Raw genomic sequence first — 16,129 nt, forward strand, 5'->3', positions numbered from 1 at the left:
AGGGAACGCCACGGCCCCGCCCCGCCATGGCGCCTGAGGAGACTGCGGACGCCGCGAGGCTGCTGTGGAGTTTCGAGCGCCGCTTCCTGGCGGCGCGCGCACTGCGCTCTTTCCCCTGGCAGGTGGGCGGCTAGGTGGGCGCACAGAAGGCGGGTAGGGGGCGCCGGGGGGTGGGGGGGTCAGGATGGGACCGGGTTCCGGGCTCACATCCCCGCCCTCCCTGCCACGTGACGGCCTCTGCTCCTGGCAACACCCTTGGATCCCCCAGCATCTTCGCAGCTCTCCAGGGCTGGCGGCGCAGAGCAGGAGATCCTTCTGCGCGCCCCTGGCCCACCCTGTGCTCAGCCATCAGCTCCTTCCGTCCCTGGGGCCCTTCCTACCCTTCGCTGACTTTGCAAACTGAATCTCACAAATTGAAGGAATGTGAGGTTTCCTTCCAACTCCCTTTTTTCACTGGAGTTTTTAGGATCACGGACAGTTCGTGACTTTTCTTTAGCCAGTTATCATCCTGGCCTTGGGTAACAGCTGCTGCTGCTGCTCATTTAAATAGCCAGCAGTCTCAAGACAGCGGGAGACCACGCTGCCTTGAGCGCAGTGACCAGGTCACAGACCCCCTTGGGCCTCCTGAACTCATAGTATCAGTAGCATTGGACAAAATGTTCTCAGAGTCAGCTGATGGAAGAGACAGGAAGATACAGAACTGTCTGGGAAAAAGCTCACCTCCCTGCCCAGGGGACCTGCCATCCCACACAGGCACAGGGCAGAGGTAGCTGCTGCCTTTTGCCAAGACAGGGGTTCTAAGGACACTGCCTTCTTTAAATTCATAATTCATGTGCGGTGAGCTCATTGGGATGACTCAGTTTGGACACATAGTCCTCCCCACGTCTGCCCCATCTTAAGAGTGGTAGTTAGTCTTTTATATTCTTTCATTGATACAAACCATATCACATTCTGGGAGAGCATTTCCCATCAGAAAGGAATTACACATTTTTTAACCCAAAATTTAAACCTTTATGATGCCCCAATGCATGGGTCCCAATTCCATATTGACTATAATTGCTCAGGCGAAGTGAGTGCTTACTCTGCACAGGCCCATGCTAAGCACTTGCTTACATACACCCACAGCCCCCGTGCAGTGGGAACTATTGTTATCACTGGTTTGACCAGAAAGGTTGAGAGCAGACGTGGAAGACCGCCTGCCCGCTTTGAATCCTGGGCCCACCCCGCACAAGCTGTGTGACCCTGGGCAAGTGACTGTCTCTCTGTGCCTTACGAGTGAAACAGAGGTTGGAATGATGCTGAACCTCATAGGGCTGTGGTCAGATTACATGAATATGTGTTAGCTAGTGTTTTTCTTCTGTTACCACATGTTTGCTGAAGGCACATGAGCCAGACACCAGGATGGGTAACATATAAACAAGGCTCTGCTTAGATGGGAGAGCCATATGCAGGAAAGTACAACAGGGAAACGGATCAAATTAGGAGAAACGGGAAGGCCTTCCAAGGAGGTGACATAGGAGCTGGGATCTCTGCAGCGATGCAGGCAACCTTCCACGAGAGGGTCTCAGGGAGCCTATCAGGTAGGTGTTAGTTCCTAGCGGACCAGTTCAGCCACAAAGCTGATCTGTGACCCAGGTGAGGCTAAGCTGCCAGGGCTAATGCAAACGGAGTCTGTCTTCTGACATTCTTCCTCTGACTCATCCGGATGTAACCCGGACGTCTCAGGTCAGGCTTTCAGCCGTGTGTGCTTCACATCATTTGGCCCCAGGTCTCTGGGGAGAGATCACTTAGCACTTTGCCAACATGTCCTATTGCATGTTTAATGTTCCTGTGATAATGCCCTTGAGATTTCTCTCTCTCTGCCCTCCTCTCTTTGGATAGAGCCTAGAAGAGAAATTAAGAGACTCGTCAGGTTCTGAGCTGCTGCTGGATATTTTGCAGAAGGTAAGAATCACAGAATCGCTGGGACGGGTCACTGGCCTGAGCTGCCCATGAAGATGTAACAGCCCCACGGTGTGTGCACACGTATCCTTTAAAAAAGACACTGCATCCGGCTTGAGCACCTCAGACAGCTCCAGCGCTTCTGTTTTCTTAGATGAAGACATCAAAATGTACAAAAATCCACAGGAGAGGAGGGAATCTGGGGATGTTTTTTTTTAAACTGTCCACAGAGGGAAGTGAAGATGACAGCTGTGGGAATATCTAGCGTTTGCTAGCTGCTCAGAGACTTTCCTAGCTGCTCAGAGACTTTCTTCTTTGTGTATAAGGGGAAAACAAGGAGGCGAGTCTTGCCTATCCCTGTGTCTTTTCTAGTTGTGGATGGACCCCTGCTTTTTGGAGGTGGGTTTTGGACTCTAAGACACATCTGGGTGCAGGTAGAGGAAGGACCACCACTCTGCCTGGCCTGTCCCCCGCTGCCCCTGGCCCTGTGGATCAGGTGTGGATCACACTGCATCTGGGCTCTTTACCCACCGAAGGGTCATGAATCCTTCTGAAACCCCAAAGTTACGGACTCTCCCCCTAGAGAAAAATGCAGCAGGAAAGTAGGTTTAGTGTACAAAAGCATGTGAGTCGCACACCTGCCTCCAACCAGCAGTCCCATCCAGAGAGCGCAGGTTCAGAATTTGTGTATGGAGAGCAAACCAAGAGCAGCCGTCTGACCACCACGTGGCGAAGGTGCAGGCGTAACTAGGGAGACCCCGGGGGGATCCAGCAGACCCAACATCTCTGAGGTCCCCATCTTACAGCCTTTTCTGATTCTCACCCAGGGGTTAAAGCCTAACACCGGCCACCCAGAAAGCCCCTAAAAGCGTCATGTGGGTGTTTTGTGGCCCTCGAATCAAATCGTGTCCCCCCAGCAAACAAGCCTCATGTGACCAGGCCTCTCTTCTCCCTGCTCCTGTCCCCGAAAAGGCTGGTCCAGCGCAGCCTCAGAGCCCACCCAAGCTGCCCTCCTGCCTGGAACTCCCTCCCCTGCTCTTTGCTTCTCGAGGCTTCAGCTGAAGCGTTGCCCTGAGAGTCCCCATCTCCCTCCACCACATCCCAGGCAGAGGCCAGCTTGCTCTGTGCGGGCCCCATAGCCCTGCAGCCCCAGACGTGCGCTCCAGAAGAGCAGATGCAGAATCTGCCTTCTTCCCACCGTGTGGGCTCTCGGCTCTTCCTCGGAGCCAGATAGTCCCACGTTTGTCCTCACTGTAAACTCTGGTGCCTGCCAGCTGCCCTAAGAAGGGATATGTCTTGGTCCTGCTGTAACAGATGCCACCACTCCGGTGGCTTATAAACAGCCGGAATTTATACCTCACAGTTCTGGAGGCTGGGAGGTCCAAGATCAAGGTGCCAGCAGATTGTTGTATGATGGCCTGCTTCCTGGCTCGTAGATGGCTGTCTTCTTGCTGTGTCCTCCCATGACAGCAGGGGAGGGAGCTCTCTGTGTTCTTTTTTTTTTTAACAGCTGCACTTGCGGCATGTGGAAGTTCCTGGGCAGGGGTTAAATTGGAGCTGCAGCTGCAGGCCTAAGCCACAGCCACAGCCACAGCCACACCAAATCCAAGCTGTATCTGAAGACCTACCCTGTAGCTTGCCACAACACTGGATCCTTAACCCACCAAGCCAGGCCAAGGATCAAACCACATCCTTGCAGAGACAACATCAGTTTCTTAATCCATGGAGCCACAATGGGAACCCCGGGGAGGAGTGTGTCTTTTTTATAAGGGCAGTAATCCAATTTATGGAGGCTTTAGCCTTATGACCTAATCATGCCCCCACCCCACCCCCCATATCACCACATTGGGTGTCAGATTCAACATGAGACTTTGAAATGGGCACAAATAATTCAGTCCACAGCAGGATGTTAGCCTGAGTCCTTGCATCCCATGTTCTTTCACAGAAAGGGCATTAGAAATACTGCCACAGTCCATGCCACTGTAGTGGAGAAATATTTTGGGGAAAGGCTTATACTTAGATGCATGAGGGTCAACCAGAGCCAGAATTCTAGGGATAGAGTAACGGGTTTGCCCTGTGTTCACTTGAAGCTCGAGGGGGACTTAAGGCAGCATCTCGGAAGTTCCCATTGTGGCTCAGGGGAAACAAATCCAATTAGTATCCATGAGGATGCAGGTTTGATCCCTGGTCTCACTCAGTGGATCTGGGATCCAGCATTGCTGGGAGCTGTGGCGTAGGTTGCAGATGGAGCTCAGATCCTGCATTGCTGTGGCTGTGGTGTAGGCCGGCATCTATAGCTCGAATTCGACCCCTAGCCTGGGAACTTCCATATGCTGAGGTGCAGCCCTAAAAAGCACAAAAAAAAAAAGGCAGCATCTCTCCAGCAGCCCACACTGTGTCCTTGCCACAGACTGTGCACCATCCTCTGTGCATGAGGCATCCACCACCGGTGAAGTACGCCCGCAGCTTCCTCTCGGAGCTCATCAGAAAGGTCAGTGATGGGCACCATCCCCCGGTGACCAGGCAGCGCTGGCGACGCAGCTGGCTCTCCAGAAGTGGGAGCACAGATCATCCGATGCCCTTGCCCTGCAGACCCCGGTACAGCAGGGGGCTCCGTGGGCAGCAGCTCCCAACTGGGTTCCACTGATGAGAAGCCGTGGAGGGCGGAGGAAGCGGGAGGCCAGGGCAGTTCCTCTCTGCTTCCAGGGGTCTCCAGCCCTCTCCCACCTGGCAACCCCTGAGTGTGGGAAACCCCACCTTCTCCCTCTGTCCTGCCAGCTCTCACCCCCTTTCTGCTGCCCTTCACTATACCGCACCCTCCCCTTCTCTAAACCTCTCTTTGAGCCCCCCCCCCATGTCCCCCAACCAGGTGCCCTGTATTAAGTCAGGCTACCCCCAGCCTCCGCTCCAGATAGGGTGAAAATCCTCCAGCCGTTTTTACAAGTCACAGTAAAAGCCAGCAGGTGGCTGGTTGGTATGATTTGTGAGGGTCACCTTAACCCTCTTGCTGAAGTGCCACCCGCCCTCCCCGCCCCTCCCCGCAGCATGAGGCTGTCCACACGGAGCCTCTGGACGAGCTGTACGAGGCGCTGGCGAAAGTCTTGACGGCCGAGGAGTCCACCCGCTGCCACCGGAGCTATCTGCTGGTAGGAGACGTGCGCCTTCCACACATGTACATGTGCACACACACACACAGAGTTAATTCAAGCTGCAGTCAGCCTCATGTGGGTTCAGGTCCTGACGCATCAGCTCCGTGGTCTTAGACGAGGTCCATTAACCTTCCTGAGCCTCATCTGTAAACCAAGCCCTTCAACAGGTAACACCCGTCGTCCTATGAGATGGCTGGGCTTAAAGCACCGCCACGTGAATTGCAAGCAGGGACCTGGCACTCAGACCCCAGTAAATACTTGGTGGATGGATGTTACAGGACAGCAGTCCCTTCTCACTGTCCACTGCCACCATCAGCACCCTGACAAATGCTGTGCCCTCTGACTGGTCTTCTGGCTTCTCACCCCACAGAAATCCGTTCTGCACAGAACCATGTTTGTTTCATGGTTAAAGAACACTTTAGGAATTCCTATCGTGGTGCAGCGGAAACAGATCTGACTAGGAACTATGAGGTTGCGGGTTCGATCCCTGGCCTCACTCAGTGGTTAAGGATCCAGCGTTGCCGTGAGCTGTGGTGTAGGTTGCAGACGTGGCTCAGATATGACATTGCTGTGGCTCTGGCGTAGGCCGGCAGCAACAGCTCCGATTGGACCCCTAGCCTGGGAACCTCTATATGCCATGGGTGGGGCCCTAAAAAAAAGACCAAAAAAAAAAAAAAAAGAATACTTTAACCTTTTGTTATAAAACATAGATACAGAAATGGAGTTCCTATTGTGGCTCCGAGGGTTAAGAACCCAACGAGGATCCATAAGAATGTGGGTTTGACCCCTGGCCTCCCTCAGTGGGTTAGGGATCCGGTGTTGCTGCAAGCTGCGGTATAGGTCACAGACGCGGCTTGGATCTGGCATGGCTGTGGCTGTGGCATTGCTGGCAGCTATGGCTCAGATTCAGCCTCTAGCCTGGGAACCTCCATATGCCATGAGTGTAGCCCTAAAAAGACTAAAAAAGAAAAGAAAAAAAAAAACATATAAAGAAAACCACACAAAAGAATTAGATTATTACATCATTGCAAGATGGCCACCATGGTAATTGTCAATCTCGTCAAGGACTTAGGCAGCCAGGCCACAGGGCCCTCATCTGCCCCATCCCTGTCCCAGCCCTCCCTCCCTTGCAGAGTACTGGCTCTGCAGTCTTCTCACTTCCATGAGTTCCCCTGGACACCTGCACTTGGACTTGCCTGTTGACCAGATCTGGCTCAAAACCTCCCTTCATATGCAGGCGCCCCAGCTCTTTCTCTTCCTGGCATTTCCTCCTGAGCAGCCCTGGCGGTTTGGCCTAAACAGCTTTCCCAGCTGGCTTTGGGTTGCACGCGTGTGGAACCATAGCTTGTTCCTTCATCTTCTGTTTCCGGCCAATTGCCATCTGGATTCAGAGGCCCACTCCTGTCTGTTGATCCCTTGGGCAAGAACACAACTGGGGTTCTAGAAGGCACAATATCTGTTTTTCATTCTCTTTGTGGTAGCAGTTGCACATGCTTAAAGCTTAGAGCTTAGACTCATTAATTCATGAGACATGGCAAAAGGGTGGTTTTCTATCATTTTGTTCTCATTCATTAGCTGGAGTTTTTTTTTTTTTTTTGTCTTTTGTCTTTTGTCTTTTGTCTCTTTAAGACCACACCCGTGGCATATGGAGGTTCCCAGGCTAGGGGTCTAATCAGAGCTATTGCTGCCGGCCTACACCACAGCCACAGCAACGTGGGATCTTAGCCACGTCTGCTACCTACACCACAGCTCACGGCAACCCGAATCCTTAACCCACTGAGCGAGGCCAGGGATTGAACCTGCAACCTCGAGGTTCCTAGTTGGATTTGTTTCTGCTGCGCCACAACAGGAACTCCAATTAGCTGGAGAAATTTGATAAGGACATGCCTCCTTTCATCCGAATTTTGTTACCTGCTGGTACAGCGCAGGGGAAAGGTGACATGCAGACTTAATTCTTTCCTTTTCAAGTTAGTGAATTGGTTTCCTGTCATTCTCAGTAGGGCTTTGGTCCATTGCAAAGTGGGTCATTATGTGCTCTTTTGAGCCATTTCAAATAGGCTTCTGGGTCCTTTGACATCACCTCGTAGATTTCTTTCTTTTTTTTTGTTTTTGCTATTTCTTGGGCCGCTCCGGTAGCATATGGAGGTTCCCAGGCTAGGGGTCGAATCAGAGCTGTAGCCACCAGCCTACACCAGACCCAAGCAACGCCAGAGCCAAGCCGTGTCTGCAACCTACACCACAGCTCACAGCAACGCCGGATCCTTAACCCACTGAGCAAGGCCAGGGACCGAACCTGCAACCTCATGGTTCCTAGTCGGATTCGTTAACCACTGCGCCACGACGGGAACTCCACCTCGTAGATTTCTTACTTCACTTTATGTGAAGCTTTTCCAGACTCATCTTGTATGTTTCCTGCTCCAGACCTGAAATCAGCCATATCTTCAAGAAGCCCTGGTTTCTCTTAGTGGGAAATGATATTCAGATATACACAGTCTGGGCATTAGAGATGATCCCTGCTGCTATCCATGGACAGAGCTAGGATATGAATGGAGATAGAGAGCCATAGTTTTTGTTTTTGTCTTTTTAGGGCCACACCCGCAGCATAAGGAGGTTCCCAGGCTAGGGGTCAAATCAGAGCTGGAGCTGCCGGCCTCCACCACAGCCACAGCCACGCCAGATCTGAGCCACATCTGCGACCTACACCACAGCTCATGGCGACACCGGATCCTTAACCCACTGAGCAAGGCTAGGGACTGAACCCACATCCTCATGGATACTAGTCAGGTGCATTAACCGCTGAGCCTCAGCAGGAACTCCCATATCCATACTATTTAAGAGAAAATATCCCTTGAGTCCATATTGCTGTTTCTAACGCAAAATCAGAACAGCAGAGTTTATACTCGGCCTTTTCTGCATTGTGTCCCCATCTGCTTTCTTCTGCACTGGAAATTCTGCTTCTCAAGGTCACAGGGGATGACGTTAGGCTATTCCCCACCCGCCTACTGGCTTTATCCCCATATTACTGAGGCAGCCGACTCAACACAACAGGCTAGGAGTTCCTGTCCGTCGTGGCGCAGTGGTTAACGAATCCGACTAGGAACCATGAGGTTGCAGGTTCCATCCCTGCCCTTGCTCAGTGGGTTAAGGATCCGGCGTTGCCGTGAGCTGTGATGTAGGTCACAGACGCGGCTCAGATCCCTCATTGTTGTGGCTCTGGCGTAGGCCGGCGACTATAGCTCTGATTTGACCCCTAGCCTGGGAACCTCCATATGCCACGGGTGCGGCCCTAGAAAAATGGCAAAAAAAAAAAAAAAAAAAAAAAAAAAAAAGGCTAATCCCTGCCACCAACTGTGGTTAGTGTAACTGTGAACATTTTTATACACTCTATCCTCATCCTTCCTACATTGTCATCACAGAGCCGTTACACAGTATCACCACAAACTCAGCTGCTCAGAGCAACATCAGTACCTCCTTGTAGTTAGCTGTCAGAAGTGTGCTAACATGAGACTCACAGAGCTAGAACCAAAGCATCTGCAGGACTGGGCCCTGGGGGAGAACCATTCCAGGCCGTTCAGGTCATTTGGCACAATTGCATTTCCTGTGGCTGCAGGACTGAGGTTCCATTTTTCCTCCCTGGCTCTTGACCGGGGGTGGTTCTCAGCTTCTAGAGGCCACCCTGTCCCCTGACTTGTGCCCCCTTCATTCCAAAGCCGGCAACCGCTTCAGATGCCTACTGCCTCATCTTCCTCTGCATCTCCCAGACTTCAGCCTGATGACTAAATCGAGCCCACCTGGGTAATCCAGGCTACCATCCTGATGTCAAATTCTGTGACCTTAAGTGCATCTTCAGTGTCCCTTCGCCAGGTGGCCTAACTCAGTCACAGGGTCCAGGGATTCAGGCAGAAACGGTACCAACCTTGTGCACATACCAAAGTCTCTTCTCAGTCTCTGTGCTGGGCTGTATATTGATGTCTCTAGCCATTTGGTTTGTCTCAAGTTCATTTTCTCAGAGGTTAAGAAGGGCTTGTGGCGTGGACCTTCCTGAGTTCTTGCATATTAATAACAGTTTGAGCCGATTATCCTTGAATCCTGGCTCACACCTTCTCTTCCTGAGTTTTTTGTTTTTTGTTTTGAGGTGGGGGCTGCACTCGCATTGTCGGTTCCCAGACTAGAGCTCAAACCCATGCCACAGCAGTGACAGGGCTGGATCCCCAACCCACCGAGCCACCAGGAACTCCCTGAGTTTCTTAAATATATTTCTCCATTTTCTTTGCCATAAAGCATTACTGTGCAAAAGCCTGATAATCATTTAATTTTCTTGCCCTTTTTTGTCCATGCCCTTTTCTCTGAGACAGCCGGAGCATTCCTTCTTCCCAGTCCAGTAATTCTATTAGACTGCCTCTCAAGGTTGAGATCCTTCTGGGTCAGTGACCTTGGGCGCAGTTGTATATTCCTTTAATATGCCTTTCCAATCTTTGATTTTTCAGGAGTGGTCTCTCGAATTTTGTTTTTTCAGTGTTTGTTCTTTACTTTCATTTTCCATTCAATGGACCTAAAGATGGGTGGCTTAAACAGCAGAAATTTATCATCTCTCAGTGCTGGAAGCTCTAAGTCCAAAATCAGAGTGTTGGGAGTTCCTGCTGTGGTGCAGTGAGTTAGGGATCCAGTGTTATCTGTTGTCTCTGTGGCGGTGGCAGCCACAGCTGCAGCTCGGATTCCATCCCTGGCCCGTGAGCGTCGTAGTATCAAGGGTGCAAACATTTAAAAAAAAAAAAAAAAAAAGCAGGGTGTGGGCAGGGCTGGTCCATCTAAAGCTGCGAGGGAAGGATGAGGGCCAGCCTCCCTCCTCAGCCTGCACACAGCCGTCTCCCCTCCTGTGTCCCAGCGTCCTTCACATCAGAACACAGTCAGACTGGGTTCGGGTCGCCTTTATACCCTCACGTTAAACATCATTCCCTCTTTAAAGACCCCACCCTGTCTCCAAAAAGGAGGACTTCAGCATGTGACTCTGGGGAGGAAGTGATTCAACCTATAAGAGGCTCTTAATTTCTTTTTGGTTTTTAAAACTTCACTCCTTTCACCTCCCATCTCCTAAGGGTTTATCTGTTTTATGTTCTGTTTTTATCCCCGGTGCTCCTTTGAGTAGCCTTTATTACTGAAATGACGTGTTCTGTTTCTAGGGGCCCTTTGGGCCTCGCCACAGAGCCCTCACGCCCCCCACTCCTGGGCTGGGCAAGTCCTCTCCCGGCTGGGCCCCTGCATTTCCAGGGATGCCTGTGGGCTCTGGCCCCTGTGCCCAGGTCCACCATGTGCCCCACCTCTTCCCTCTTCTGTCTCTACTGGCAGGTTGACCTCACGAAGGTCATCTCTCTTGCCGGTGGCTTCCTGTGACTTTTTTTTTTTTAAGGACCGCACCCACATTTTATGGAAGTTCCCAAGTTAGGGGTCGAATTGCAGCTACAGTCACCAAGCTACACCACAGCTGCAGCAACCCCAGGTCCAAGCCACATCTGTGACCTACACCACAGCTCACAGCCACGCCACTTCCTTAACCACTGAGTGGAGCCAGGGATCGAACCCACATCCTCATGGCTACTAGTTGGGTTCTTAACCCACCGAACCACAATGGGGAACTCTGCTTCCCGTGACTTGTAGACTCAAATCCTAATTCCTTATGGGGCCCATGAGGCCCCCACCTGCCCCGGTCGCTGGGTTAATTCTCTCTCCTGTTCCCGCCTAGCCTTCCGGGGACGCAGTCACGCTGGCTGAGAGCTTAGCCATCATCTCCCACGGCACCACGGGCCTGGTCACGTGGAACGCCGCCCTCTACCTCGCAGAGTGGGCCCTGGAGCACCCGGCGGCCTTTGCTCACAGGTGACCTGGGGCGCAGGGCTGGGCCCCGGGCTGCCTAGCCACAGCGCAGCCCTGGACACGGCCCCTCCTCCCCCAGGACTGTCCTCGAGCTGGGCAGCGGAGCCGGCCTCACGGGCCTGGCCATCTGCAAGACGTGCCGTCCCCGCGCGTTCGTCTTCAGCGACTGTCACAGCCTTGTCCTCGAGCAGCTCCGCGGGAACATCCTTCTCAATGGCTTCTCATTGGAGCCGAGTGTCAGCACCCCCTCCGAGCCCCCAGGACACGACACCCCCCAGGCAGAGAGCCCCAGGGTGACAGTGGCCCGGCTGGACTGGGACGTGGTGACAGTCCCTCAGCTCGCGGCCCTCCAGCCAGACATTGTCATTGCAGCAGGTATCGCCCAGCTCAGGCCACTGGGGCCCTGGGTCCTGGAGGAGCCCCTTCCAGTAACCCGGGGTTCTCACCGCAGATGTGCTGTACTGCCCGGAAACTCTACTCTCCCTGGTCGGGGTACTGCAGAAGCTCTCTGCGTGCCGGAAGGACCAGCGGGCTCCTGATGCCTACGTTGCCTTCACTGTCCGCAACCCGGAGACATACCAGCTGTTCATCACGGAGCTGGGTGAGCCCTGGGCCTGGGACAGGCTGCCATCCACTGCAGGACTCGGGGGCTGCTAGCTCTGAGAGGCCAGCCACCCAGGCCTGCGGGGACACTGTGCTGGCCCCACACAGGACTCCAGGGAGGCAGTAGCTAGGAAAGTCAAAGAATGGGGCTGTGGAGCCAAGGCGGGAGCCCCAGACCATGATCTGCTGGGCAGACAACCCCCCCACCCCCCCCCCACCCCCGTTCAGAAGGTCAGCAGAGGGAGCAGGTGCTCTGGGGAGGGGGAGGCAGTTTATACTGTCATCTCGGAAGTCTGAGGCCAGCAGTCCTGGCCTGTGTTTAGGGCAGGTTTTGAGAGCCTTTGGGCCTGTTTCCTTGTCAAAACGGAGACGGTATGGATGCCAGCGGGTATCAGGGTAGATGAGTTCTGGCCACACAGAGGTCAGGCGTGGGCTCTAGAGCTGGGTCCCGCCACCCACCCAGGTGGCGCTGGGCCAGCCTCTCCCCGTCCTCACTGTACAGTGGAAACATCCACTTGCAGGTGGCATGGGGCTGGCACGCGAGCACACTCAGGAAGAGGGCAGCTGCCCTTACTAGATCAAACCCACAGTAAATGAAGAGCAAAGCATGCTTTTAGAGGAGGGAGGAGTCTGCCTGGATCCTCACTGCTGCAGGTGGGCACAGTCCTCAGACCCGACCTGTGGCCTGTGTCCACCCCTCCAGCGTGGGGATGGGGTGGGGTGTGCTGTCTTCCTGTCTCAGCCCAGAGGACACCTCCGTGCGAGTCAGCTGAGTAATGACCCAGGGACCCACGGATTAGAGCCAGACAGCAGGCTCCACTTTCCACCCCCCAAACCCCATGACCCTTGCCCCGCAATGCCCACCACATGCCAGGGCTGACCAGGGCCACCACCGTGCTTGCCCCAACCACCCCCACTAAGCAGAGCCCCCCCACTGCTGCCTCTGCCACAGAGACGACCAGTGCCCGCCCCCGTACACCGTGCCCCACTGACAGAGGGCTATTCAGCCTCAAAATAATGAAGTCCTTCTTCAGATGCTTATGTGAAAAAATATCCATGCGTTATTTTTTTTTTGGCCACGCCCATGCATGTGGAAGTTCCAGGTCAGGAATCAAACGTACACCACTGAGCTGCTGCAGTGACAATGCTGGTTCCTAACCCATTGAGCCACCAGGGAACTCCCCACAGTGTATTTCAAGTGAAGAAAGCTGAGGGTGCTAAACAGTATATGTAGTATAAGCCCATTTTTATTTAAAAAAATAATCATGTTAACATACACATGGGAAAAGTGCATACACCAATTAATATTGCTGACATGTTCTACTCAGGCAGGATCATGACACTTACACACTGTCCAGCATTTCATTTTATAAATACTAATTTTCCATTCATAAAAAGTAAGGACAAATGATCCTCCCTCCCCAAGGGCTCCTCAGACATCTGTGCTTACAAAGATGACATGAGCCCTTTCAAAGGCACGTCCATCCAAATGGTCAGGCAGACATGGTCAAACCTCGGTCAGACCGAGCTGTGCCCTGGGATGGGGTGGGGGATGCAGGGAGTGACAGGGAACCCAGCCAGGCCATGACCTTCCAGGGTACACATGGCCCAGTGGACAGATGGCAGACCTGGCTGCCATGAGCGGCTTACAGACAAGACTCCTGGCCCCACCTCTGGAGGCCGATTCCAGGAGTCTGGATGGGGGCTGGAAATCTGTGTCTATATGCCCCTACCCCCCAAACCCCAGCACCCTGAGACACATACATTTTGTTTCCAGACCAAGCTGGGATCCTGTGGGAAGTGGTGCCTGGTCATGATCAGAAGCTGTTCCCCTATGAAGAGTGCTCGGAGATGACAATTCTGAAACTAACACTGTAGGTTTACAGTTTTGAAAAATAATGTGAAAATTAAATCACCATCCTAGGACTTTTTTGGCCGCACCGGCAGCATGCATGAGTTCTGGGGCCAGGGATCAAGCCTGCGCCACAGCAGTGACAGCACCAGGTCCTCAACCTGCTGAGCCAGCAGGGAACTCCCTTAGAAAGAATTTTTTTTTTATTCCAGTTGATTTACAATGTTCTGTTGATTTCTGCTGTAAATATACAGAATTTTTATGTGGGAAAGCTGCTAAAACATCCATTGGACTTGAATGTTTGAGGAACATTAAATTCTGAATCAAACGGTGTTCCACATTAAACTGTTCAAGTGTGTTTGTGCCCCTTTCTGCCTGTTGTCTCAGTTCTCGAGCAAATCACCATAAATCATTAGAGATGAAAATTTAAGGCTCAGTGATAAGCATTTCATTTGTGCAAATAAAAACATACACAAAGTCTGTTTGTCCCCAGCCTGGACACACGTCCCTCAGGGAGCCAAGCCTGCTGTGCACGTGGGCGGTCTAACAACCCCTGCAGTGCAGTGGGCTGCATACCTGTTTCCAAGACAGAAATCAGAATGTCAGGGACACGACCCGACCTGTCGGATGCTGAGAAAGGCAGAAACAGCAGGAGACAAGAGGAACAAGGAGATGCTGAAGATGCCACAAGCAAATAACAGGAAGGCCATAAGACGGGGGGGGGGGGGGGGGGATTTCACAAGACTGAAAAAGAATACGAGTGAAGAGATTCAGCACCTCCAAAGAAACCAGGCAGAACCAGTTTGCCGGGCCACAAACCTGAAGATTAAAAGTAACTTAATTCCCCTTCCTTTAAGCTGCCGTCCACCAGGCGGCGCTGCTCTACAGAGTTTGCCCAGGGACTGGCCAGCAGCGGAGGTGGCTGCGAGGAGGGGAGGGGACGGGACCGCCTTCTGGGGAGGAAGAGGGAGGGGAGGACGTCCGCGTGAGGGCCTTTCCACCAGTACAGACACTTCTGGGGTTTCTGTCGGCACCCCGAGGGGTCATGTGTCCGAAATCAAAGGAAGCACCGTCTGCTTCCAGCTCTCATCCCAGCGAAGCTGCTCTGACTCGCGGAGGTTCTCCCGGAACCGGTTCAGTTTGCCAGCAGGATCAGGAAACTTGGAGAGAAGCAACTAAGAGAAAAATAAAGGCAACAACTTACCTCCTCACCCTTCCCTCCCCTTCCCAGCTGCCACCCCGAGCTGCTCCTCCAGCTGCTCCTCCTTCGGGCAGCCTAGGCTCCCCCACATCCCCCAGCCCCAGCTTCCAGGCCGGTGAGTCTGCTCAAACCATCACCACACGTCCTGAACCACCAGAGTCTCCAGGAGCCTCCAGCAGGCCTCCCGCCCCTGCCCAGCTTCCACACCAGGCCTGGCTAACGAACCCTTCTCAACACAGCTGACCCCAGTGTCCCCAGGCAGCGAGACCCCTCCATCACCAGGCACAGGGGGGCCCTCACACCCAGGCCGTGCTCATCTCCTACTCGGCTCTGACCTGACAGCACAGCCGAGCTGCAGCGTTCACCATCCACAGCCCGTGCCCTGCAGCAGCCCCCACCTCTGCCATGCTGCTCCTTCCACCAAGAGCACCCACCCCTCGGCCTCAGCCCAGCATCATCCTGCCCATGTGCTGAGAGCCAGGCAATGTCTGCTCTTCCCAGCTCTGCTAAACTAAGCCAGGTGTCTGCAGACTCCAGCCTGTGCGCCACAGGCCGCCCTCCACCTGTCTTTGCAAATAAAGTTTTACTGGAACACAGCCACACCCTTTCATCCACAGGTTGTCAATGATGACAGTGTTTTTGTCATATGTAGTTAAGAAATTAGTATCCTTTGAAGATGCCCATCCATCGCCTAAGACTGCTCCAGGAAGCTCCCTTGATCCTCACTCCCTTCCCGGATCCAAACGCTCCCTAAATGCCACACACAGTCCACCTGGCTCTAGCGTCACCTGTGTGGTTTGGGCTCAGTAAACCCAGATGGCAGGTGGTGTGAGCCCTGATCCCCAGGCCTACAGGGGATCCAGGCCATGAGACCACCGCTCCCTCCCTCCCTCCGTCCGCTTTTCACCCAGACCCAGCCCAGGTCAGGAGCAAGGAATCTCCAAAACCCTGCAAGCCCCAGGCTGGAGGCAGACACGCTACCTGCAGCTGAGCTGCCAGCCCCTGCGCGTCCTCGAAGACCAGGCCGTTCTCCTCGTGTTTCACAAGTTCGTGTAAGCTGCAGAGACAAGGCAGGCTCTCTGGAAGACGCAGGGAGGAGAAACAGTGGCCACCCAGGCCCCACCCACCTGCGGGCTAGGCTGGGGGTCAGGTCTGGGTTAGGGAGCCTGTTCTTAGATTTGGCATCCGGACAGAAAAAGAGCCCTGGAAGGATACACATTAAAAACCCAGAAGGTCCCACGTGACTCAGCAGGTTAAGAACTCGACATTGTCTCTGCGAGGACGCAGGTTCGATCCCTGGCCTTGCTCAGTGGACTAAGGATCCGGCATTGCTGCAAGTTGTGGTATAGATCACAGACGTGGCTCAGATCCCGCATTGCTGTGGCTGTGGTGCAGGCCGACAGCTGAAGATCCAATCTGACCCCTAGCCTGGGAGCTTCCATATGCTGCAAGTATGACTGTAAAAAGGAAAAAGGAAAAAAATTAAAATCCATACCAACTTGGGGAAGGAGG

At 53.4% G+C, this 16,129-nt stretch overlaps 2 protein-coding genes across 6 annotated transcripts in view; one reads left to right on the forward strand and one right to left on the reverse strand.

Annotated features, from left to right (window-relative positions):
* EEF2KMT (eukaryotic elongation factor 2 lysine methyltransferase) lies at positions 1-13,774 on the forward strand. Of its 2 annotated transcripts, XM_003124619.7 has the most exons (8): positions 1-122; positions 1,882-1,944; positions 4,352-4,432; positions 4,986-5,087; positions 10,831-10,964; positions 11,041-11,336; positions 11,413-11,562; positions 13,342-13,774. In XM_003124619.7, exons 1-8 carry the CDS (start codon positions 27-29, stop codon positions 13,440-13,442), a joined length of 1,023 nt encoding a protein of 340 aa, XP_003124667.3. In that variant the 5' UTR covers positions 1-26; the 3' UTR covers positions 13,443-13,774. The 2 variants fall into 2 exon arrangements, 1 of the variants encoding a protein (XP_003124667.3); XR_014840870.1 differs by lacking the exon at positions 11,041-11,336.
* The window catches only part of ALG1 (ALG1 chitobiosyldiphosphodolichol beta-mannosyltransferase), a 16,675-nt gene continuing 13,339 nt past the window's right edge, over positions 12,794-16,129 (reverse strand). For 2 of the 4 annotated variants that reach the window (XR_001307482.3, XR_014840869.1), the window contains exons 12-13: positions 15,599-15,696; positions 12,794-14,591 (exon numbers count right to left, since the gene is read on the reverse strand). Coding sequence is in view for 1 of the 4 variants with exons in the window: in XM_013995667.2 (XP_013851121.2) it covers positions 14,460-14,591; positions 15,599-15,674 (208 nt within the window). In the remaining 3 variants the exon portion in view is untranslated. The remainder of the gene's footprint in view (positions 14,592-15,598; positions 15,697-16,129) is intronic. The other 2 variants (XR_014840868.1, XM_013995667.2) reach the window with 1 other exon arrangement.

Source organism: Sus scrofa, chromosome 3 (assembly GCF_054392235.1).
Source record: "Sus scrofa isolate SSC_HxYL_T2T_F1_AM1 chromosome 3, Sscrofa_HxYL_maternal_Yorkshire_Landrace_v2.0, whole genome shotgun sequence".
Classification (NCBI taxonomy): Eukaryota; Metazoa; Chordata; class Mammalia; order Artiodactyla; family Suidae; genus Sus; species Sus scrofa.